At 43.7% G+C, this 26,327-nt stretch overlaps 1 protein-coding gene across 1 annotated transcript; it reads right to left on the reverse strand.

Annotated features, from left to right (window-relative positions):
- On the reverse strand, positions 1-26,327 carry EIF2D (eukaryotic translation initiation factor 2D). The gene is made up of 15 exons (XM_043964534.1): positions 26,026-26,327; positions 21,624-21,814; positions 17,765-17,848; positions 16,394-16,484; positions 14,610-14,717; positions 11,870-12,123; positions 11,283-11,400; positions 10,196-10,241; positions 9,611-9,714; positions 9,344-9,493; positions 8,895-8,984; positions 7,127-7,222; positions 2,252-2,372; positions 786-960; positions 1-222 (listed from the first exon to the last, which is right to left on the reverse strand). The coding sequence occupies exons 1-15, from the start codon at positions 26,079-26,081 to the stop codon at positions 152-154; spliced, it is 1,755 nt and encodes a 584-aa protein (XP_043820469.1). The 5' UTR covers positions 26,082-26,327; the 3' UTR covers positions 1-151.

Consider the following 26,327-nt stretch of genomic DNA (forward strand, 5'->3'; position numbering starts at 1 on the left):
TTTACAACATGTATGGGAATAAGGAGCTTGAGAATAAAAATTTATTTTGGAAAAGAATTACATTTTAACCTTTCCAAAGTTGAAAAGTTACATAAGTTACCAGCTCAGAGATTTAGATTTCCAAGAAATGTGTCATTTGACACTAAAGTCCTCACTTCTTCTTGCCAGCTTTGGGGGCCTTTTCCAAACCCTTGATATATTTTCGAGGGATGTTATATTCTTCTACAATATAAAAGAGGCAGACACTTCTCAGCTTAGCAGCAGCCCAGGCCCTCTGCCAATCATCCCCTGCCACCACCCCCCCCCCCGACCCCCGCACCCCCCCAGCATCTACATGCTCTGCAGTTCCTTACCCAAACCCATCTCTGTTCCTGCTCAGCTAAGCTACCAGCCACCTACCTCTTCAGGGAGTTCCTCATTTTCCGGTCTTTGAATATTCATGTTACCAACACCCAACATGCTCTCTTTTCTGTCAGACCCCCCATGTTCTCTGGGAAGCTACCCATGATACTTTAGGGCTCAGTTTGTACTACAGCAAATGGTCCTGGTGGATGACACTCTCTAAGCTTTCTTTAGTCATTTTCACATCTGTCTGTTCAGCCCCTCCAAACAGAATGTAAACTCCCTGAGGGTAGGGACCTATTTTTTATTTTCCCCCTCTCTCTTCCTTCATTAACACCTGAAACTGGGGTTTACTCAAAACAGGTACTTCGCCCTAGGTGATTGATCGAAAGTGCCTCATAGAAGACCTAGACAAAGCTTAGCTAGGGTAGGAAGACGCTCACCAAGCAAGAGCCGACTTAGATGATTGATCTGATTCCCCTGGATTTGGACCTGAATGGCATCCTTAGCCCCAGGGACAGGGGTGATGGTGGCACTGGCCTGGCACCGTTGCTGAAGGATGGCAGCTACAGAATATGGATCAAGACCAAAGACCTCCAGGTTTCGGATCAAGGTCACCTACAGATGAAAAAAAGTTAGGACTAGACATGAATGGAAAACAGAACACACATATGTACGTACACACACACACACACACACACACACACACACACACTCTTCTGAATTAAGCGACTCTGCTCCTCCCCTCCTCCCTATGTTGGAGAAGGATTTGTCTACCTTACAACTGCCTCCAAAACCAGAAAGCCCTAACCAGAAGCCGCCCAATTCTCAACATGCACATGCATCTTCATTATTTTCTTGCTTTACAGATAAGGGTGTACCCATCATCAGAATGGGTAGAGCAAAAACATTTTAAAAGGTCTATAACATTCCCCATGGTTATGAAAATAGGATGTTTCACACATTAATAAGAGATGGTAAAATATTTCTGCATTCAGGAGAGATTGTTACAGATGTTACACACACACACACACACACACACACACACACACACACACACACACTCTTTCTCCCCCCCCCCCCCCCCATAAGTAAGGTAGCTTAGCCAAAACTTTAGCATGACCAAGGGGTCAGTGTATCCATTAAGCAGGGACTAAGATTGTGAAAAGAACACAAATTGGAGCTTAAAATCTGCCAACACAGCTTCAGGATGGGGATTTTTGGTTTTGTTTTGTTTTAACTTTTCAAGCCAAGCACTCAATCTGCTGGCAGAGGATAAGCTTGTGAACTGGTTAACTGGCAGGCAATGATGTCATGGGCTATGGCTGAGAAGGCTCATGTCCAGCAGAGAAACTGAAACAACCTCAATGAGGACAGGAGGAAAGTATGTTGAGCCTGTTCTGAAGTCACACAGGCAGATTTCAGTTATTTAAGAAAAACCTTCCTGAGACTTAACTAGAGAGGCAATACCAGGTTACAAATAGGGAAGGTGCTCTCTGCCAGCCTGGAGACTAACGCGGTATGATTCTTGCCCACACCCTCCCCCAAACCCTCCCTAAATAAGACTAAGAGGGGGACAAGATGATTGCTCCTGTCGAGGATCTGAAGGACCGTCATATGGTAGAGGGACTAGACTTGCTCTGCTTGGTCCTAGAACTGAAATTGTGGAGAGGCAGATATAGAATTGTATAAGGAAAAACTTCTGAACAATTAGAATAGTTGAATGGGAGAATAGGCAGCCTCGGTGGGGTAGTAAGTTCTCCATTACTGGTGGTGTTCACATAAAAGATGACTGATTACCAGTCGGGAATATCACAGAAAGGACTCCTAATCAGTTAAATATAGAATTATAGGACCCCCAAAGTCCCCACCAACTTAGAGACTTGAGGGAGGTTTGTTTCTCTTTTACCTTTTTATTGTATGTTCTCTGTGCTAAGGTGATGTCAATTGGACAGATGTCTCCTTTCTTCACAATAGGCTCTTGTCCACAAAAGGTCACTCGATAGGCAGGCTTCAATCTCTCCAGACACCTAAAGCAGATGAGTCAATGAAGGGCAGAGTCCCACAGCCAGGGAACTCCCCAGGCACTTCACCAGGCACAAGCCATTCTCTCCCTTCCAGTGTCCTAGTCAGGGCACAGGCTGTCCCTGGGCAGACACACATGTGGAGAAGTTCTACTTTCTGTTACAAGAATGAGCAGCGATGGCCTCCAGCCTTGATCTGTTCTCAGTGATTCAGTGCCCTGGAAATTTGCCTAATCTAGTTTGTGAAGGTATCCCATGGACAGCAAGCAGCAAGAACCTGCCTTAAATGGTTTTAGAAGAGCACCTCTTTTCTCTGTTCCTTTCTGCCCTTTTCTACAGTCTGTCTTCTAATCTTTATTGTCATTCACACTGTTCTTTCTCTTGCCCTTCCCTCCACAAGGGTGCTGCAGCCTAGAGATGAACAGGTCAGCAGCTCAATGTGGCATTGGGGCAGACAGAAACTCATCTCTCCAAGGTCACCAATAACTTCATCCAAAAATCCAATGGCCTTTTTTTAGTCCTCATCCTCACTGTTGTCTTCATACCTCCTGACACCTCCTACAGAAACTCCCTTCTTCCTTAGCCTCAAAGGCTCACCCGGCTCTCTTCCTACTATTGTTTGGCCTTCATTCTCAAAGAGGACCATGACATCAAGGTGATGTCATGACTTGCAGTGAACTGGATTTAAATGAGGGAGGGCTGTGTAAAGTCACCAGCCTCACTCTCTCCTTGAGAGCCATCTGGGCCTAGTGGCAAGATATATTAACATGATGACTGGAGATGGCTTCAGATGTTTGAGGCAATCAGGGTCACACAGCTAGTAAGGGTCAAGTGTCTGAGGCTGGGTTTGAACTCAGGTCCTCCTGACTCCAGGGCCAGTGTTCTATCCATTGCTCCACCTCCTGCCCTGACTCTCCTCCTACAGCTCCACTGAATCCCTCTCAGGCTTCTCGCCTGGGAAGTATCTCCAAGGATGTGTTCCTCTTCTCTTTTTTCTCTATACTTTCTCCTTTGTCAAATGTAGTCATCCCTGTGATCTCAACTATCATTTCTAGAAAGTTAACTCCGAAATCTATCTTTCTACTTTGACATATATTCTAAGCTCCACATCCATTTTTCCAACTGCTAACGTCACAGTGTGAGTGAGATTTCCCCCAAACCCTTAGAGATAAGTGATTCAACTTCAAATAATCAGTTCTTTAACTAAAAGAATGTGATTTAATGTGCTTTACCTATTTCTTTAGTAGCTGTAATTAATAGTAATGCAACAAATAGGAATAGATATCATGTCATATGTTCTTATGTATTGTGAACTTATTCCTTGACCATCATAACAAGTCCATTTGAAATGTGATTAAATGGTCAACAAGGTACTAAAAATAGCATCTTCTAAGATGAAAGAACCAGTCAGCGTTAGATATTGCTTGTCCTTGAGAATTTGGTGAAGATTCTGGCAAGATCTCTAAACTGACTAGCTGCCAGACAATTTGGATTGTAGATACATGACTTGTTTGATGATGACTATGTCCCAGTGTTTTATATCTGCACCATTTTGAAATATGTTCAGAAGATGCAATGGGAGGAGTCTATGGAGCCTAAATACCTGACCCTAACTCTGCTAGGGGTCTTCAGATCCTAGACCTGAAACCAGCTTTACTGTGAGATAGGCCCTCTCTCAATAAACTTATTTTCCATGACTTGGAGACTTCACTGTTTCTTTTCTTCATCAGACTTAGAACTTTTCTCAACAACAGTCAACCAACCATGTGAAGTCTAGACTCCAGGGCTGTGCAGCCAAGGTCCTCCATATTCAAGTGCCACCCTTCACTTATCCACTGGTTTCTCAGACTCCCTTCCACACACTCTGTGTCCTACCTCCCAAACTTAGCCCATGGGGCTCACACCTTCGTGCCCTTGCCATTGTTTCCCATGCCTAGAATTTCCTCATCTCCAGTGGAATTTCTATCTTCCTGGAAAGTCTAGCTTACAATGGTACACTAGGCTCCAAGAGATTTGGGTAAGTCACTCTCTGGATTTCAATTCAGTCTTATGTAAAATAAAGTTGGACTAGGTGAAGTCTGAGGTCCCATGCAGCTCTGTATCTGATCCTTCAAATCATGCAAAGATTTTACAGCTCATGACTTTAATGTGTCATGCCATGTATGCTTCTCTTGTGTCTTAACCCCTCATACCAAACTATAAGCAATATGGGACCATGTCTTCTGTGAAATTTTTCTCCCCCTCAGCAGCTAATATAATGCCCTGCACACAGCAGGCCCTTAATAAATAAATTATCAAAGAAAACAGCCCTGGTATCCTAGAACTAGAAGGTAAAATAGAAATGGAAAGAACCCACCAATTATCTCCAGAAAGAAATCCCAAAATGAAAACTCCCAGGAATATTACAGCCAATTCCAGATCCCCCAGGGTCAAAGAGAAAATACTGCAAGCAGTTAGAAATAAACAATTCAAATATCAGGGAGCCACAGTTAGCATAACACAAAATTCAGCAACTTCCCTATTAAAAGACTGAATGGTTTGAAATATGGTACTTTGGAGAGCAAAGGAACTAGGATTAAATCAAGAATCACCTACCCAGCAAAACTGCATATAATCCTTCAGGGGAAAAAATGGGTATTTAATGAAATAGAGGACTTTCAAGCATTCTAGATGAAAAGACAAGAGCTGAACAGGAAATCTGACTTCCAAATACAAGATCAAGAGAAGCATAAAAAGGTAAACAGGAAAGAGAAATCAGGGGATTAAATAAGGTTAAACTCTTTATATGGGAAGATGATATTCATAACTTCTAGGAACATTATCATTATTCGGGCAATTAGATGGAGTATTTCTAGACAAGGGGCATGGATGTGAGTTGACTATGATGGAATATCTAAAATAAACTTGAAGGGTTAGAAAGGAGAATGCACTGGGAGAAGAGGGGAGAGGTAGAATGGGGTAAATTATCTCATAGGAAAGAGCTTTTATAGTGGTAGGGAAGAGATGGGTAGGGGTAATGGATAAAGCTTGAACCTTACTTTCATCAGAAGTTACTCAAAGGGGACAGCTAGGTGGCATAGTGGATAGAGCACTGGCCCTGGAGTCAGGAGGACCTGAGTTCCGATCCGGCATCAGACACTTGACACTTACTAGCTGTGTGACCTTGGGCAAGTCACTTAACCCCCATTGCCCAACCAAAAAAAAAAAAAAAAGAAGTGACTCAAAGAGGGAATAACATACACACTCAGTTGGGTATAGAAATGTATCTTACCCTCCAGGGAAGTAGGCAGGGAAGGGAACAAGAGAAAAGGGGAGAGGCTAATGGAAGTATAGACTGGGGGAGACAGTGGTCAGAAGCAATCCACTTTTGAGGAGGGAAAGGGTAAAAGAAGAGAGAAAAGAGGATAAATGGGGGGAAAATTGGATGGAGAGAAATACATAATAATCATAACTAAAAATATTTTTTACAGCAAGTTTCTCTGATAAATCTCATTTCTCAAATATATAGAGAACTGAATCAAATTTATAAGAATAAGGTTATTGCTCAATTGATAAATGGTCAAAGGATATGAATAGGAAGTTTGTGGATAAAGAAATCAACACTATCTAGTCATATGAAAAAATGCTCCAGATCACTATTGATTAGAGAAATGTAAATTAAAACAACTATGAAGTATCACCCCACACCTATCAGGTTGGCTAATATGTCAGAAAAAGAAAATGACAAATGTTAGAGAAGTGGGAAAACTGGGACACTAACACACTGTTGGTGGAGTTGGGAATGGATACAACCATTCTGGAGAGCAATTTGAAACTATACCCAAAGAGCTATAAAACTCTGACCCAGCAACATCACTACTAGGTCTGCATCCCAAAGAGAAAAAAACAACAAAACAAGACAAAACAAAAACAAAAACAAAAAGGACCTCTATGTACAGAAATATTTATAGCAGGTCTTTTTGTGGTGGTAAAAAATTGAAAATTGAGGGGATGCCCATCAACTGGAGAGTGGCTGAACAAGTTGTGGCATATGATCGTGATGGAATATTATTGTGCTGTAAAAAATGATGAGGAGGATGCTTTCAGAAAAACCTGGAAAGATATATATGAATTGATGCAAAGTGAAGTGAGTAGAACCAGGAAAACATTGTACACAGTAATGGCAATATTGTATTATGATCAACTGTGAATGACTTCGCTATCCTCAGCAATACAATGATCCAAGACAGTCCCAAAGGATTTATGATGAAAAATAATACCCACCTCTAGAGAAAGAACTGATGGAATCTGAATGCAGATGAAAACATGTTTTTTTTAACTTTATTTTTCTTAGGGTTCTTTTTTTAGTCTGTTTTCTTTTACAAGATGACTAATATGGAAATATGCATTGCATGACGGCACATATACAATCTGTATCAAATTTCTTGACCTCTCAGGAAAGGGAGTATGGGGAGGGAGGGAGAGAATTTGGAACTCAAAATTTTACAAAAGAAATGTTAAGAATTGTTTTTATATGTAATTGGAAAAAAATGTCAAAATAAATAAAAATGTGATGCAATTGGGTGATTCAAGGTAGGGAAAGAAATGGTACAGAGAAAAATTAGGGAGGGAGTGAATACACATTTTTATATAGTACCTACTATGTGCAGACACTTGTGCTAAGCACTTTTATTACAAATATCATCTCACTTGATCCTCACATCCACCCTATGCTATCATCATCCACATTTTATAGTTGAGGTTATGTGAAACTCTATTACCTTTCGATGAGTTTGTCCCATGGAAGCTTCAATATTGTGTGTTGTTCATCTTTTTCCAAAATGCAGTCACACAAGATAGGATCCATCTTCACAAGACTAAAGGGAAAGGGAAAGAATGGTATTTAGGGGGCAGCTAGGTGGCACAGTAGATAGAGCGCTGGCTCTGGAGTCAGGAGGACCTGAGTTCAAATCTGGTGTAACGATTGGAATGACGCCACCTGCTGGAGACTTACTGTAGAAAAGTTCCACCATGAAAAAAAGGTCTTTGAGGGCAAGAACATGCGTCTTTTCTTGGGCGTCAGGAAGTGACGTTTGCTAGTGGAAGGAAGAAGGAAGAAGGAAGAAGGAAGAGCTGGGCGCTCTGACTCGCTCTCTTTTCCTGGGGACACTGGTGGAGAAGGCAGCTAGAAATGCACTCTCCCTTTAATAGATAGGAATCTAGGCCTCTCTCTCTCTTTACCAAATTCTTATTCTCCTTAATAAATGCTTAAAAGTCTAACTCTTGCTAAAGCTTATAATTTATTGGCGACCACTCATTAGATATTTTAGACAGACTAGCTAGAATTTTAGCCCTTAACACTGACCTCAGATACTTGACACTTACTAGCTGTGTAACCCTGGGCAAGTCACTTAACCCCAATTGCCTTACTCAAAAAAAAAAAAAAAAGAATGATATTTAGTATTTAGACTTGTCCTTTCTTGCCTAAGGAAAACCTCCTAAAGATTTTACAATGGATTGAGAGTAAGATCATTTATCAACTAATATGCCACAGAGAAAGAAGAAATCATATCAGAGTTCCTGGCAGCAGAACAGAGATCATGTTCAAGTACAAAGATCAAAGGACTAAGAGTTCTGAGGTCTGGGTTCTGGGCTTGGCTCTGCCACCAACTGGTTGGGTGACTATGGGGAACAAGAACAGCTGCTCACATTCAGATAGTGCCTTATATTATCTCCCCACAACAAGCAGAGGAGCAAGCAGGTAGGACAGCCTTCCTCACGTCACTTCTCTGGGCTCAGCCTTCCAGACTCGCATTTGGAAGGACCTCAGGAAGACACGTGGATGTGCGAACTGTCATCCAGCCTCTTCCTAAAGACCACCCTTGCCTGAGTCAGCTCATTCTGGTTTGGGACAATTCTAATTGTTGGAAAATTTAACTTTATGCCAAACCTAAACATGCTTCTCTGCATAAACCAAAACCTCCAGATCCTTATTTCTGAGGCCAAACAGGATAAGTCCAATCCTGCTTCCAGAGAATAGTCCTTCAAATATTTGAAAACAGTTGTCACATTCCCCCGAGTTTTCTACTGTCCAGGCTAAACACTCCTACGTCTTTCAACTGACTTTTATATGGCCTAGGGGCCATGTAATCTATAAAGATCTCCAATTTTAGAGGCAGCTAGGTGGCGCAGTGGATAAAGCACTGGACCTGGATTTCAGAAGGATCTGAGTTCAAATCGGCCTCAGACACTTGACACTTACTAGTTGTGTGACTCTGGGCGAGTCACTTAACCCTCATTGCCCCGAAAAAAAACAAAACAAAACCAAAAAAACAATAAACAGATCTCCAATTTTAGTATTCTGACTCACTTATGAACATGCGTGCGCATGCGCGCACGTGCACACAAACACACACACACACACACACACACACACACACACACACACACACACACTCTCTCTCTCTCTCTCTCTCTCTCTCTTTCTCTGACACATCCCAGGGCAGCCTGGTTTTTAAAGCAAAAGACCTCCACATGTTTTTTACTTACTTTTTGTTGTTTTCATCAACTAGGTTGTTTTTCTTTGCATAGTCAATGACAATTGCACGGACCTCGCTGCCTGAGAGGGCGCTCCCCTTCCTGGGAGAAAAACAGTACAAGGAGTGGAACCAACTGTGACAAGAGCCACATAAAACAAGCCAACAACTTTTTTCTGATGGGGTTCTCTCCCCATCTTCCCTGCTCTGTTTCTTTTCTGATGAGGTCCAAAGGGAACACAATAATCGACTATGGGTTGAATAGGAAGGGCCCTACTCTTTCATTTTCCCCATTTCCATTAGACCCAGAGGAACTTGCTGGTGGAGGGAGGCTTAGAGCTAGACTTGGAACAGAAAGTCAAGGGAAGGGATGGGTGGGCAGGCCACAACAGAGAGCTGACATGAGCTGAGAGGCAACATGGATCCCACTAGACAAGAGGGGGCACCAAGCAGACAACTCACCTGTGGCCAGACTCCTGGAAGAGAGAAGTCATGTTGGCTGGGATACAGTAAAGGTATTCAATCTGCGGTGGGTGATGAGGCTTTTCCTTGGTATCCTCTTGGACACTCTGGGCAGCTGGGGAGGGCTCAGGCACAACAAAAGATGTAATGCTGAAATGCATCGGGAGGAAAAGGTGAGAAAAAGCATTCTGTGTTGGTATCTAGACATCCCCATCCATCCCAGGCAGACCCAGAGCTGCCTGGGACCACTGGGCCCTCAGCTCTCACCTGGGGTGTTTCCAGTCCACAGCCACAATGCTCTCCACACCTTTACTCAGCTCCTTCACCTGCACAATCTGTTCCTTCATCATGTGGTGCAGAAACTTGGAGAGCTGAGGGAGAGAGGGTAAGTGGCCAGGGCCACGGAGCAAACCCAAGAACTTCACTCATTCATTCACTCAACAAACATCTTTTGAGGACTTACTATATGCAAAGCACTGTGCTAAGCTGTGGGAGAAACCAAGATTTTTGAGGCATAATCCTTCCCCTTTCTAAACTGGGAGCCAAGAAGCTCCTACCCCAAAATGGGGTACACATAGTAGTGACCAGGCTGAGGTAGGAGAGGAGGAGACTGCACCAGTTGAGCCTTACAGAACCCACATGAGATAGAAAGGGAACACAAAGGAAAGGGAGATAGGTAGCTAATCCTCAGTGCCAGACCTAGAAAGGTTCTATTTTTTCATGCCTGGGACAAAGAGTTTTAAGGGTTGGCCTGGGCCAGCTGGGCCACAGAGACACTGTTCCTCAGCAACCAGTTCTGTTAATTCTGTTTTTCCCCCTCCCACAAACAGTCGGGCCAAGAGGCTCACTTGCCTTTTTGTAGCTTGACTTCTTTATGTCCAACTGTTGTCCTTCAGGGCTAGAGACAGCAGAAATGCATGTTAAGAAGGGAAAGCAATAGTGATGGAGGCTTGAGCACGGAGTAACGCTGCTGGGTGTAGGGACTTTTCTTCCCTGTTCTCCAACCCATTCTTAGGAAAGGTGGGAAAGGAGACAAAGTAAAGTCGTTTCAAAGAGCCTCTGAGGATGCTCTCAACACCTCCCGGTCCTGGGGCTTTCCATGTGGGTTGCTACTAGACAAAAAACTGACCCTTCTCAATAGCCGTCCCTAATCGAGCAGAATTCTGACCCAAGTCACTAAGTCCTCAACATACACCCCAAGCCTTGGCACTTAGACGTGAGGCTTTGAGGAGACCCACAAGTGACAAAAGCAGAATCACACCAAAAAATCATTAAAAACCAAGGCGAGACTCATAAGAAGAGGGGTTTGGCCTCCAAGTTAAATCACTTTGATTTTTTTTTAAAGGCCTCCCAGGTTTAATCTCTCACTGCAGCTTTATGGACTTTGGGACACTTATTTGATTCTTTTTCCCTGACCAGCACATCAAGACTACCCGGAGAACATCACTTTTAGCTGTGAAGGCCAAAGAAAAAGCCTTTGAAAGTAGGAGCAATCTCCTGAAGAGATTAATGATACTGCTATTTCAATTCGACAAACATGTTATGTGCTAGCCTCATTAACAGGTAAGAAATAACACAGCTCTTCCCTCAAATGCTTATGGTCTCACAAGAGGGCATTTCCTGCACAGGCGCTTCTCCTCTGTCAACGTGGGGTAGGTTCAGTAGGTCTGGGATCCTCAGTATTCACCCATGAAATTACCCAGGGAATATTTCAGGCTGAATTTCCTGGATAATTTCTTCATCAGCTCTGAGAAGGGAAGGTCCCTTTTCAGGACTTGGAATGCAATTAACCGTCCCAGGTCAATATGCCACCCCCGCTCTGTACCTTTTTCTGACACTCCCCCACCCTCTGTCTCTAATCATAGCACAGAAATGCCGGATCAACAACAGGGACAGCCCAACCCATTGGTCTTCCATCCCAGCCTGGTCCTCTCCATACCAGCAGGAATACATGTGGCTACCCAGGAAAGTGCTGGTGAGTAAAGGGAGGTCAGCCTTTGTGACCCGGCACTTCAGGGCATGGAAGAAACATCTCAGCAGCAACTCATCCATTTGCTCTGGGAGAAAAAGACAAAAGCATATGCTGTCTGTCACCTAGTGTTCTTCAAGAGGATGCCAAGGGCTGGACAAAAGGCTCCCCCAAAGGCCTCTGCAGGGAATCCATTTCCAGGCACTGAAGTGGCCCCAGCACCCTGGGAAGTGATCCCTTGACACAAAAAACTGAATGAGAGAAAGATACGACAATGACTCTCTCTCCAAATTCTGAGGACAACCATATTTCAACTTTGGCCTGCAGTGACCTCCAGTGGCTGGGCAGGGGGCCGGGGAAAGACGGCTAAAGCTGGAAAAAGCATCCAGAACGTGAGAGCAGTCAGAACTACGGAGACTGTGAGCCTATTCCCACCTCAAAACAAGGAGTTTCCTCTCCCTACACCCAGGGGTTATTCTGTACAAGGAGGAGAACAGAGAAGAACAGTCACAAACAGAAAAGAAGAAAGCCAAAATTCACTTCTCCTCGGGCAGTACCTTGAAAGGTCTTGCCACCAGCTGGGTCCTGGTCCATTCCCACTTCCCTTGAGTCCTCAGTGGCTTCTGAAGGGGTCGTCTTGTAAGCCACACTGCTTTCCTCATCTCCTTGCAGGCTAAGACCTTCCATGTCACCTTGAAGAACAGAATCTACCTCAACTGGCTCCTCCTCTTTGGCATTCCCTGTACACTCTGGAGCATCCTGAAGGTCCAGTGGCACAATGGAGGGTGGAGATGATTTGTCCCCAAATTGCCTGGAAAAAGGTCATGTGAGAAATTCAGAGCAGAGTTGTAGTACTAACTAGAAAGAACTGGAAAACAATTCAGGGAATGCCAGGAGCTGAGAAGGAAGGAAGCTGAAGGAGCAAAGTAGACCGGAAAGCAGAGGGCCTAGCTTCTCATCCCAACTCTATCTAATTCTTAGCTACAAAACTTCTACACCTTAAATCTGTCTTCTCTAAAATGAGGAAAGAATAATTCTTGCCTTGTCCCTAACCTGAATGGACGATAATAATCTACGCAGGCTTCCTATGGATGAAAATGGTTCAACCCAAAGCAGTCAAAGAAAAGCCAAAATTTAAAGTAGAAATAAAAACTCAAAAAAATAGTATTAAACCTAGTTTTTAACATACCAAATAAGATTAAATTGATTTACAGTATCAGTATTCATGCTTCAAAGTATCCATCCCTTAAAATTTTTTATAGATTTTTTTGTTTTGTTTTGACATTGTCTAGTGAAAACAAATGGCCATCATTTGTAACAAAGACTTTTTGTTTTTGTTTTAAGAAAAAAAAAAGAAAAAAGAATTCAGGAAAACAGATTGAGAAAATCTGCTACCACATGCAACATTCCACTTCCAAATTGCCCGGCATGGCCCAAGAAGCCTCAGTTATGGGGGAAGGAGGTATGGGGTGGTCCTGCTTCTGCCACACTGTAGCTGTGTGACTCTGGGTGAGTCACTCACTTTTCTGGGCCTCAGTTTCTCCTCTGTGAAATAAGAGAGCTGAATGAAACGATCTCTAAGGTTTTGTTAACATGCTGAGATTCTCTATGCTACATCAGGATTTATGACCAAACTGTTCATGAAAGCTTAGCTCTGGAGGTTACAGAGCCCTTGGAAGACAGATGTGACCCAAAAGGGAAAAATGGCATTTCTTGCTAAGGACCTTTCCTTTGATCAATTAGCAGAATGTTGGGTTCCTTTGTATGTCTTCAGAACTGTGACCATGTGCTATGACAAGGTTGAAGGCTTGTGTGTGAGCCACAAAACACTGGCTATGCAGAGCTAGAGAAGGAAGTAGCCTGATGTTACCAGGAGAACCTGCTGATGCGGCAGGTCTGGCTGCCTTCCATTTAAAATGGCAGGGAAAACATTCACATTTTCACAGCACAAGGACTTGGGAAGACAGATGAGATTGAAACATTCACAAACAATTCCAAGGCAGGGATGGGGGAAGGGGTGGAATCTGCTACTCTCATGGCTGTACTAGAGAGCCCCGGCTGAGCAGAGCCTAAAAGGGGTCTAAAAGGGGTGCTGGGGCCATGTTGAGTATGGTAACCACCACCAAATACTGTTGCAAACATCAAGAGAACACTTGGTGATGGATGATCTAAGAGTATTATCTGTTCCAAGGCCACACCATCTTGGCTGCTATAGATTAATAGTGACCAGTCAAAGAATGATCCTAATTAATATCTGCAATTAGCCCTGCCAAGCTAAGGCTATTTTTTAAAATGCTCTGTAAGGTGGGGAGCAATGGGGGTAGAACGTCACATACATGGCCAGGTATGGTCACTGAATTGATTGTTTTTGCTTTTTCTCTGTGACAAGGTACGGCTCAATTCTATTGGGGGTAGGGTGTGAGCAATGGACAGATCTGGAAATGCCTAGTATAGAAAAACAAAAGGCATCAGTAAAAATATTTTAAATACAGAAGCAAGAAAATATACTGTGAATTGTGGCATCTTCGTGCTACGAGACCTTGGAGGTCACCAATCCAATCTGCACTTGAACAAGAACATTCCTGACAACTGTTCATCCAGTTGCTGCCTGAAGGCTTCCAGTGATGGGGAGCCCACCACTTATAGGGTTCACCCATTCTATTCCTGGACAGCTCTCACTAGGATAAAGATATAATTGGCCAACATACTAGTTGCTTTTCTATTTGAGAAAAATACTGCAAGGAAACTTACTGCTATATCCATCACACTTAGCAAAAAACCATGAGCTATGTAAGAAGTGAAATAAAATGATGAAACTAAGGAATGTCAAAATACAGCAGGTTATCAGGAAAGTGACGGATGGGAGCATCTATCTTGCTATTTTGCTTTGGCCATAATTCTGAACTCCCTGACACTCTCAAGTCACCAGGAGACAGCCCTTCTCCAGTGATCACTGTCACACTCTCGGCTGACAGGTCCCGTGCTAGGCCTTAGAACTCCTCCTCCACCTTCCACTTCAGCAAGGCCTTTTTACAGAGGAGCACAGCTTTCTCTCATTCGTCTTCATACCATCTTTATGATGAGGGAGAAACAAGCAATTCTCTAAGAATCAGAGAGGTGAGGGGGGCCTTAAGAATGATGGTGGCCCATCTTCATCTTTTTTACAGATGAGAATGTTGAGGCTCAGAGAAATCAGCAGTAAAGACAAGATGTCAGCTCACATGGCTCAAACCCCAGTCCCGGGCTTTCTCTACTCCACCCCACCTCAGGCAGAAACTGGAGAGACACTATACCTACCACAAGTGGTCAAGGTAGGTATGGAGCACCGTAAAGCCTTTCCCCTTCAGTCCAGCAGCCAGCATCTCAGCTGTAGACATGGTAGCCACTCCAATTGCAACAGGAGCCCTAAGGAAAGAAAATGAAACAGTATCAGAAGAAGGTAAAAACCTTTCAAAGGCAGATAACATTAAATCACCCATGGCAACAGAAGAACATCTCTGCTCATCACAGTAACTAAATGTAATCCATTTCCAATTAGCTTCACGTGGCTTATTCATAAGAACTTTTGTTTCCATTTGGTACTTTACCCTCTATGATGAAATGACATCTCTGTTCATATTGTCATTATCTAAATTTACATCTAATCTGACCTCAGATACTTAGTAATTCTGTGACCATGGGCAAATCACTTAACCTGTCTGCCTTAGTTTCTTCAATTTGTAAAGTGGAGATAACAATAGCAACTACCTCCCAGGGTTGTTTTGAGGATCAAATGAGATAATATTTTAAATTGATTACAATTTACAGTGCCTGGCAAATATTAAGTGCTACATAAATGTTAGCTATTTTATCATCATCATCATTTTATACAGCATGGGCTTCAAGGCAAGAATATTGCTGGCTCCCTTTTCAACAAAAATAATTTAATTACCTTTCCCACTTGCAAAGAAAGAATGAGTTAGACAATCGTGAAAATGTCACACCAATACTCTGAACTAGTCTCCAAGATAAAGTAGGAAGCTGGGGGAAAAACCAATCAAGCAAGACCTAAATGGAAAAGCTCTATAGCTTTACAGTTTCTTCTAAATTGCATATTTATGGAGTAGCTTAGCCATTGTGAAAGGTTGTGAATTCTTAGACTATTAGATACAAGCAAGTATATTAAACCACAACTTGCAAAATTCAAACATAAAAACCTTCAGTCTGCCATGTTAGATTATTACGCTTCCCCTCCCTTTTCTCCCTGCTTTCTTCCATTGACACAAATAAGAGTTGATGACAGTGACTGGCTGAGTAGGTAGGGAAGGGAGCTGAAGAAATGAGAAGAGAAAAGAAAGGAGTAGAGGGGCTAGAGAAGGCCTATGAACAAAGTTGAAAGCTACCCTCACTGTGATACAGGGGGAAAAAAATGAATGAAACCACCATTCTTTTCTATTCACCCAAAATCAATTCTATACTAGACAAGTAAATATTTCCAAGGCTACTCTAAGCACAGTACTTGATTCTAAGTAGCTCCGATGTAAGCAGGTCAGGTAGAGAACCACCAAACACCTGAAATTAAATTCTTCCTTAAACCTTCCCTTTCTGCTTTCCACCCCTTCCCCCACAGCACACACATACATATTCATTCATTCACACTCCCCCACCCCCACCCTGTCTGTCTCTGTCTCTCTCTCCCTCCCTTCTTCCCTCCTTTGAAAGAGATACACCAGGGGTAGCTAGGTGGCACAGTGGATAAAGCACCTGTCCTGTATTCAGGAGGACCTGAGTTCAAATCCAATATCAGACACTTGACACTAGCTGTATTACCCTGGGCAAATCACTTAATCCTCATTGCCCTGCAATAATAATAATAATAATAATAATAATAAAAAAAGAAATACACCAGCTGAGACATGTGGAACCCCATATTATAGCCATTTAAGTGACCAGCTCTCCCTGACTCTAGGGAGGATCTAATCAAACTACTAACTATCTTCTCATTTATGCCTTTATTTGCCTCATAAAGTTGTCTCTTCTTCTAATTTTCCCTTCTTCTCTGTCCTTATCCACCCAAAAGATGAAATTGGTTAGTAACATACCTGTTCCCAACCAAGGTGATGGCGCAGAGGTCACCCTGCTGTACCTGAGGCAGACCACCAGGTGGCACTGTGAGCCCAGGCAGCATCAAATCTACAACACAAAAGAAAATATTTCTACCCAAAGCATTTCCACTTCTTGCTTTATCGCATCAACAAATTACATAATTTTAGAGCTGCAAGGGTGCTTGGGGGTTACTTAGTTCAGTTACTTCAAAGGCTTCTGTAATAAATGACTGAAGGAATGGTTGAACGTTAAAAAAGAAAAACATGGTGACTGTCATTTTATTTGTCGCAGTAGGCTCAAGTACCGCCCCATAGAGGCAGGAGACTAAGCCAAAAGACTCCAGGGATGTTGTTTTTCATCCCGAGATACAGTGATACACCTCTGCACTAAGATGGAGTCATATGCCCACAATACCCTGTTTTCGAATCTTTCCGTACTAGGGTGCTTGACCGGGAAGTGCTAGTTTTGATTAGCAGCATGTCCTGCCACCTCCTTGTAATTCACCTTTACTGCTCCAGTCTGAGGAAGCCCCAAAACAAACAGCATTTTCCAAAGTTTGTTTTCAGAGCTAGAACAATTCCAGAGACTATGCACAGGAATCAGAGCCCCAATTCCCATTCTGCCATTCACTCAAGCGAGGAAAGAACTATGCCAACCACACTTTGAGGGGAAAGGAGCTCATTTATAATCCTAATACATAACTAGAGTAGATGCTTTAAAAAAGATGTCTGTTGGATTGAAATGAAGCAGTAGGGGAGGCTAGACAACGCTGGGAGGAAAAAGTCTATACGGACAGTTTCGTTTGAGGGGAGAGAGGGAGGGGTGGAGCTAAGGATATCTTGACCCCTGTTCCAAAAGGGAGCAGTGAAGCTGGGGATGTTGAAATTAAGAAAAAGAGACTTCACGAAGGACCCACTAGAGTTTCCCATACTAGAAGCAGGCCAGCTAGGGATCCTAAACTCTGACATCAAGTGTGACCAGAAGCTACACACAGAAGGAAAATGACCAATTTAATGCCATTATTTTGGCAAGATTTATGCCTGGTTTGGACGACCAAGAGTAATAATGACATTAAAAACTGAAAAATTAAAAACAGCATTAGACCTCTCTCCTTGAGGACACAAATTGTCAGATACATCATTACAATAACAGGAATGAGGTTGGGAAGAGGGGCAAAGCACCGGGACTTCTAGACGGGTTTTGTCACTGCACGGTGGCCTGTCTGCTTTATAGATCCCAGATACATATTTTGGATGCTTTTCAATGAGCCCTATTAACATATCTTGATGCATTTCATCTTAAACCTCTTACTCCTTCCTTGGTGGAATTTAAAAACAACCCAAAGGAATAGACCAATGCTTCCTTACCTGCTCCCCCAACCAGCTTCTCTAGCACAGGAGGCCATGTTGTGAAGGCCGGTAGAAGATGAGGGTAAGACCACAGGGTGTACACTGTCCAAAAAGAAGCCCACAGTAACAAAACTGTACATTTTCATGGAATTTTATAGTCTTCAAAACACTTCTTATTCTCATGTGATTCTCACAAGAGCCATATCAGGTAAGCACAGCAAGCATTTTGCAAATGAAAGCACCAAGACTCACACAGAAACTTGCTCAGGGCCATTCAGCTAATAAGCCGCAGAGACAGGACTAGAACCGGAGACTTTTGACTCAGTGCAGGGCCCTTTCCAATACATCACAATGCTCTGTAACTCTTATTATCTATACTTTTTTATTTGGCACTGATTGTTCTGTCTTCAGCGTTAATCTTTCCATGGTGATGTGCCCCATCTGCAGACTGGGCAGGCTTCTTTGAAGGCCGGGACTGTGTGTTATACTTCTAAGTACAGAGCAGAATCTGGAGGCCCCTTGTTATTCTTAGCCAAGAAGAATCCATGAAGGACTCACTACAACCCAGACACTTACATGCTGGGACTGTAAAGAAAGGCCCAAACCATCCCTTCGCTTTCCACTAACCTGGTCATTCCAGCTCCTGAGAGAGCTAACAAAGTACAGTGTTGGAGTTGCTTTGGCCAGAATAGAGGAAAGGCCCTTGGTGCAGAGTCCAGCTATGAGGAATATTGCTAAGGGGCAGGGCCCATCCCATCTGTCACAAATGTCCTTTAGAGGTCCTCACTGGGTTGCTTTCCCTTAATTTCTGTATCTAATATCAATGGTTGATTAGATTTCAACAACACTCTTTTTACCTCTTCCTCTTTTCTGGGACCCAGGTGGGTATTTTAATTAGGCTCAACCCTTTTGAATCTTTTTTCTCAGGGTATTTCTGTACATCTTGCCAGGATGCTGAACAACAATGGAGGTCATACAACCAACTGGATTCACTACAAATTCAAATTATTTAGTTCCAACTAGGCCCTCAAGGTGATCTTTATGTTCTTTGATTGTGCCTGTTCCAGACTTTATACTCTCTTCTGGACCCACTCCAATATGGCACTTTGAAAACCCACCTTTAGCAAATGAGCTTTTAGCCCTTTGCTCCCTACTTTACTGGAAAAAAAAAATCTAGACTTATCTGTTCTGAACTCCCTCATTTCCCCTAATTCACACCTCTGTGGTAAAAAACGGAAGTTTTAACTGAAATTTAAGAGTTGAACGCATACTACTGAAACGGTTTTTGAAGGACAGCCCTTTTGGGGAGGAGAGCACAATGAACAGCCTTGCACCCGCTGCTGCCCGGGAGATAGTTCCCGGACACCAGCTTAAAACTGAGTAGTAGAACAGAAGGTCGGGCTCGACTCGCACACTCTGGCTTCTGAGTTTAGCAGTGATGGCACGTTCTGGTGATTGGCTCTGGTTCTCGGTGGCGGCACAAGTTTGACTCTGGTTCTCAGCCTGAGAGGCAGTTTTGGGATTTGGTGAGTTTTATAAAAGAATATAGACTAAGCTTAGATCTAAGACTATTCATTTGTATTTCTACTTTCCTATTTCCCTAATCATTATCACCTGTTTGTTGCCCAAACAATAAAAGCCAATCCCTCTCTGATTAAAGCTCAGAGGCTTCTTTTCTTACTGGTCTGAGAGACTTATATAAAGGAAAAAGTTAAAGGGGAAGTTTAATGATCTTATATCAAATTTTAAATCTCACGCCTCAAAAGTCTACAATTTCATCCATCTTCCTCTTTCACTCTAATCTCTGAAGAAAAGAAGTCCACCTATCTATCCCCAATCTGTCTCCTGAACTCCAAGGCTATATTCCTCCTGGATGTTCCATGAGTATCCCATATTCAACATGTCCAAAACAGAACTAACTACACCAGTAAAGGAACTGCCCTCTACCCAGTCACCTAGGTAATGTTGGGATCCTGCTATCCTAGTCAGGTACCAAGTCTTATTGATTCTACCTTCACATCTCTCACACACCTATTCCCTTCTTAATCCCCAAACAGTTCCATCCTAGTTCAGGCTCTCATCAGCTCTATAACAGCTTCCTGTTGGACTCCCTGCTGCCAATTTCTTCTGTTCCATCAATTCTCCACACAGCTCCTGACCACATCATGAAAAACCTTCCACTGCTCTCAGCCTAACACTTGAGGCTTCCTCTAGTCACACTCCAAATTACCTCTCTAGTCTGATTTCATATTACTCCCTTCTATTCACTCCATATTCCAGTCAAACTGGACTAACAGATATTTCCAAAACTTGACATTCCATTTCTCACTTCTTTTCATTCACTGCCTCTGTAGTAGCACTTTAAGGCTTGGCCGACCAAGTGCTTTTCTTGCCACAACCCTAGGTGGGAAAGGAGGAGGGTGGGAGGGAAGGATTAAGTATTATTACCCTCATTTTACAGGTAAAGGACTGAGAATCAGAGAAAGTCATTTGTCTCAGGTCACATGACCAGTAAATGGTCATTTCAGAACTTGAACCCAAGTCTCCTGGTTCACCACACTCTCTCAGTAAAAAAGGCTTAATTTCCAATGCCACAATGCCTATAAGGTACAGCCTCCTCATATCAGTCTTTCTGAATTGTTATCTTCCTCCAAGACTCCACTACTACCTCTAGGAACTCTTCTGATGCCCACAGTTATTAGTGCCCTCTCCCTCCTCAAATTATCTTATATTTATTTATTTGGGTAAATATATCTCCTCCCTCCCACAAAAGAATGTAAGCTCCTCAGAACCGGGAGAACATTGTACACAGGAACAACAACAACATTATGTGATGATCAATTGTGATAGAATTAGCTCCTCTCAGCAATACAAAGATCCAAGACAATTCTAAAAGACTCATGATGAAAAATGCTCTCCACATCCAGAGAAAAAACTGTGGACTCTGAATGCAGATCAAAGCATACTCTTTTCACTTTTTTGGTTTCTTCTTTCTTGTGGTTTTCCCCTTTTGTTCTGATTTTTCTTTCATAATGTGACTAATGTGGAAATATGTTTAACATGATTGTATTGTATAACCTATATCAGATTGCTTGCTGTCTTGGGGAGTGGGGGAAGGGAAGGAAAAAATTTGGAATGCAAAATCTTACAAAAATGAATGTTGAAAAACTACCTTTACATATAATTGGAAAAAAATAATGAAATACTATTTAAAAACAGTTTTCTTTGTGGGGCAATGAGGGTTAAGTGACTTGCCCAAGGTCACACAGCTAGTAAGTGTCAAGTGTCTGAGGTCACATTTGAACTCAGGTCCGCCTGAATCCAGAGCCAGTGCTTTATCCACTGCGCCACCTAGCTGCCCCAATAAAATACTATTTTAAAAAAAAAAGAATGTAAGCTCCTTCAGGGCTAGAACTGTTGTGGTTTTGTCTTTCTACCCCCAGCATGGTGCCTTGCATAGAACTGGTACCTCATGAGTGTTAACTGAACAAAAAATAGCTAAGGATAGATTCTTTTCTCCTTCTCTCTTAAAGAAACATTATGGGATCCTTCATGAAATCCCACCATTCTCAGGATTCCTACTTTTTGCCCAGTAATCCTACTAATAGCCTTTTTTTCCTTCACTTCAGAACTTCCCTTCCAATCTATTTCCTTCTGTCTCCTTCCATACTAACTCCTTTTCTCTCCTTTCTTGCTCCTGATGTCGTTCTGATCATGAGAACTTTCATTGTAGCAGAAGGGACAAAAATTTGGAAAAGACTAAAGATGAGCAATCGGTTTTTAAAAATTGTTCATTTGGTTTAGGGAGAAGAATGAGGGGGAGAGAAATGGAAAAGAGAATGAAGTGCCAGGAGAACTACTGCCTCCATTTGCATACCTGTGGGATACAGAGTTCCCTTTAGTTCAAACAGAACAGGGTTTCGGCCACTCACATACACAGCGACTGCATCTCCTTTGTGAGCATAGAGCTTGACGATGTTCAGCTCATCCTTCCCAGGCACCAGTTCAGAGAGTTGCTCTGCACCAAAGGCAGGGAAAGCAGCTGCCACATCAGCCCGAAGCTTCCTCCTACAAAAAGCACACCATTATTAGAAGGCTTAATGCAGAGCAGCCTCCCTCTGACAAGGGGAGGGGAATGACACACACCTGAAAAGACATGAAATCAAATCTCAAGGAAATACTGCCTCTGTAGTAGCACTTTAAGGATTAGCTGACCGAGTGCTTTTCTTGCAACAACCCTAGGTGGGAAAGGAGGAGGGTGGGAGGGAAGGATTAAGTATTATTACCCTCATTTTACAGGCAAAGGACTGAGAATCAGAGAAAGTCATTTGTCTCAGGTCACATGACCAGTAAATGGTCATTTCAGACCTTGAACCCAAGTCTCCTGGTTCACCACACTCTCTCAGTAAAAAAGGCTTAATTTCCAGTGCCACAAGGATTCCTAGTTCTTTCTTTCTTTTATCCCTAATCTGTCCCCACACTGTTTCTTGTGGAACAGAAACAGGCAGGAATGGCTCATCCTTTTATTTATGGTGAGAAAAATAGGCCTACTGAGTTATAAAAAGTCACAAGGTACATCAAAGACAGCGCTGATAATAGTAACAGCTAACATTTATAGAATGCTTTAAGGTTTACAAAGGACTTTACAAATACTCTCTCATTTTATCCTCACAACAACCCTGGGAGGTAGGTTCAAGTATTTTCCTCATTTTACAGATAAGGAAACTAAGGCAGACAGGTTAAGTGACTTGTCCAGTTTCACACAGCAAGTGAGACTGAATTTGACCTTGCTGAATTTGGTCTTCCTGACTCCAGTCCTAGTGCTCTACCTACTGTGCCACCTGACTTTCTAAACTGAAATGAAAGACTCCTTAGCTCAGAACACCTTCCTCAGGTACCTGTTTCTCTTCTCTATTTGCCATGAAAATTTAGTCAGGCCACAAGCATAAGGCAGGAGTGTGGCAGAGCAGGGGACAAGGTTGCACTGACTCCAAGTGATCTTTTATAATGTCTGCAGCTGGTCCTCACAACTTATAAGTTTGTAACAACCTCATGTGAACCTCCCTGGCTCCAAAGGCAGCTCACCCCCTTCTTAACTTCCTTATCTCTGTTAAGAACTTCACCATCCTTTCAGTAACCCAAGTTGGAAACCTTAGTGTCACCTTCTCACTGAACCCTCAGATCCAATGAGTTGCCCAGCCTTACTGATTTCACCCCTTCCCCATCTCTCCTCTGTTCCATGATCAACAGGGCCTCATCACCTGGAACAACTCCTAATTAGTCTCACTGTTTCCTAGCTCTCCCATCCCCCCAAAAGCTGCCAAAATGCCATTCCAAAAGAACAAGGCTGACCATATCAGTCCCCCTGACCAAGAAATTCCAGTGGCTCAATCTGGTCTCTAGGGACAAATACACACCCTTTCCCATCTGGCCTGGGTATTCCTTCCAAGGCTCTAGCCATTACTATCCCACCGTGTACTCTGCAGGCTAGACAAACTGGCCCTCTTGTCTCCTTCTGGCCTCACACACAAAACTCCACCTCCCATCTCCAAACCTTTGCACAGGCTGTCACTCAAGCCTGGATGGCACTGCCTCCTAACCTTCATCTCTTAGAATTCCTCCTACCTTTCTTCCAAGCCCCACTCAAATAACACTCCTTACGTGAGGCCTTCTGTGACTGCCTCCCCCAAGAGGCTGGTCTTTTCCCCCACCCCAATTACACTGTAATCAATCAGCCAATCAATGATTATTAAGCACTTATTACTTGTCAGGGTCAAAGGGTACAAATACAAAAGTGAGTCAGTCCCTGCCCTTTAGGAACATAAAGTCATCCTGGAGGATGTTCACAGATTAGAAATATAGGTTATATACATATGCTTTGGGGGCGGGGGTTCCAATGACTGGGGAAATCAGAAAAGGCTTCTTGAGGAAGATGGCCCTAAAGTTGTCTTTTTTTTTTTTTGGTGAGGCAATTGGGGTTAAGTGACTTGCCCAGGGTCACGCAGCTAATAAGTTGGCAAGTGTCTGAGGCCAAACTTGAACTCAGGTCCTCCTGACTCCAGGGCCGGTACTCTATCCACTGCACTACCTAGCTGTCCCCATAAAGTTGAGTCTTAAAAATTGAGTTTGAGGGGCAGCTAGGGTGGCACAGTGGATAGAGCACTGGCCCTGGATTCAGGAAGGCCTGAGTTCAAATCCAGCCTCAGACACTTGACACTAGCTGCGTGACCCTGGGCAAGTCACTTAACCCCAATTGCCTTACCAAAAAAAAAAAAAAGAAAGAAAAAATGGAGTTTGAGATTATAACAGGCAGAGGTGAGGAAAGAAAATACTTGAAGAACGGAGCATAGAAAGGCATGGAGGAGAGAAACCACGGAATGTCAGAGAAAGGAAACATGAAATAGACTAGTTCAGCTGTAACAGAGTGCATGAAGGGAAGTGATATGTAAGCAGATAGGCAGATTAAAAAAACTGGAGTTATTATTTTAACCTAACAGCAATGGGAACTCATTGAAGCTTCTTGAGAAGGAGAATGACAAGGTCAGATTCGTACATGAGAATACCCATTGGGAAGCTCTGTCTATATCTTGCATTTACCTGGCACCACCATACCATCCCTGCCTTATGAGCACCTTAAAATCCTTCCCATGCCCACTTCAGTCCAGATAAACGGGTCCTTTGACTGTTCCTCATCCACAGCACTCCATCTCCCAGGATCCCTACATTTGAACTACAATGTACTACAAAGAACTCTTTAACCTCCCTCTCTCAGAATCCCTAGTTTCCCTCAAGGCTCAGCTCAAGCACCACTTCCTCCACCATGAGGCCTTTCCCCAAATAGCAGCTGCTAGTTACTTCCCCTCAAAATCACAATCTATTTTGTATATTCCTATGTATGTTATATGTAATCTCTACCTGGATACAATGTAAGTCCCTCGAAGATAAAGAATGTTGTCAGTTTCGTTTTTGTATCCCAAGCACCAAATGCTATGCTTGGAATACAATAGGCATTTCAAAGCTCCAGGAGACTAGGGGCGGTCTTTGTAACTCTAGCATCTATCACAATGCCAGGCAAAAGGGCATTTAATACTTGTTGAATACAGTATTCAATAAATACTTGAAAGGGGGGAAGGGGAAAGCAACAAGCATTTTAAACATTTTATTATTATTTATTTTTTGCAACAAGTATTTATGAAGAGTCTATTATGTGACAGGCACTGAGCTAAGCTTTACAATATCACCTCATTTAACCTTCAGGACAGCCACATGAGAGGTTAAGTGCTACTTTTATCCACATTTTGCAACTGAGGAAACAGAGGCAATGCCTTAACTACACCACTTAGTGGCCTTAATTACCTGATGGATTGAGAATCTAAGTTCTGAACTAACTCATTGGTTATTCTCGGACACTCATGAACCTGTGATATCATCTATTTGGGAGTTCCTTCCAAAAAAGCCCAAACTGCAACTCATCAGTGCCTGCTTTTCCAGAGCCCCTTTCTTCCATGTTTTCCCATACAGTTTATCACAAGAGGCCCAACAAGGTGCTATCCATCAGAGCCCCCGGGCTGGCCACCTGCCACTCCTTAACTCTTTCCACATAACCCACCCTTATTCTGGATCCTAAAATTCCCTGATGACATTTTCTAAGTCCTGTTTTTTCTTGTTTCTCCTTGGTTACATGCTGCAACCTGTTCGTACCCACCATGAGCCTTTACATCACCCCCCTCTGTGGGACGCTCATCCTTAGGGCATCATACGTGAGCACGCTCATGAGCACAGAGCTAGCTATCTGTGAAAGCCCCTTCCGAGGTATTCGAGTCCCAGGTTCGCTAGCGATCTTCGGACAGACTCGCCTTCCTCCCCTGTATGAAGAGGTAACTGGCCTGGAAAATGCCCAAGATCTCTCTCTCTCTCTCTCTCTCTGCTGTCACGGAACGCGCCTGCCTGGCACCCCAGGGTCCGTGCCCGCCCGACACCAGAACCGCCACGGTACCAGACACGTGCATCCCTGGGTGGGGCAGCCCTGCCCAGAAAAGTTCTCTCTGCAGTCCGAGCCCCCGCCCCTCCCAGACTCCGCCAGGTTGGGGCCAGAAAGAAAGTCCGGGGGGCCGAGCGTGCGCGCCCCCTCAGGCGGATCAAGGCTGCCCGGGTGCGGGGCACCAAGGCGCTCTGGTGCTCACCGTCCTCCAGGTACCCCGAGCCCTGCTCAGGTCTAAGGCCCCTCCCACGTCGGAGGGCCCCCGCGACCCCCCGGGGCGGAACCCCGCGACCCTCACCTGTCCGAGCCCTTGACCGCCGTGTTGGACTTCACCCGAAAGGCCTTAGCGAACATGACGGCGGGCGGCGCCGCAGCCGGGGAAGGAGAGCTGAGGAGGGGCGGAGGCTAGGCCTGGGCTGGGCTGGGGGCTGCCCCGAGGGCCTGCTAAGGAGAGGGCCCCATCAGGGGGAGGACCGAGTCAGCTCCCGACCCGGGGCAATGGGGGCGGCCATGCCGGTCCTGTTAATAAAAAGGCCCGGCCAGAAACAGAGGTTCGTCCCTCTCCCGCCCCCGGCGGAGACAGACAGGCGAGAAGCGACA

Source organism: Dromiciops gliroides, chromosome 4 (assembly GCF_019393635.1).
Source record: "Dromiciops gliroides isolate mDroGli1 chromosome 4, mDroGli1.pri, whole genome shotgun sequence".
In the NCBI taxonomy this organism is placed as follows: domain Eukaryota; kingdom Metazoa; phylum Chordata; class Mammalia; order Microbiotheria; family Microbiotheriidae; genus Dromiciops; species Dromiciops gliroides.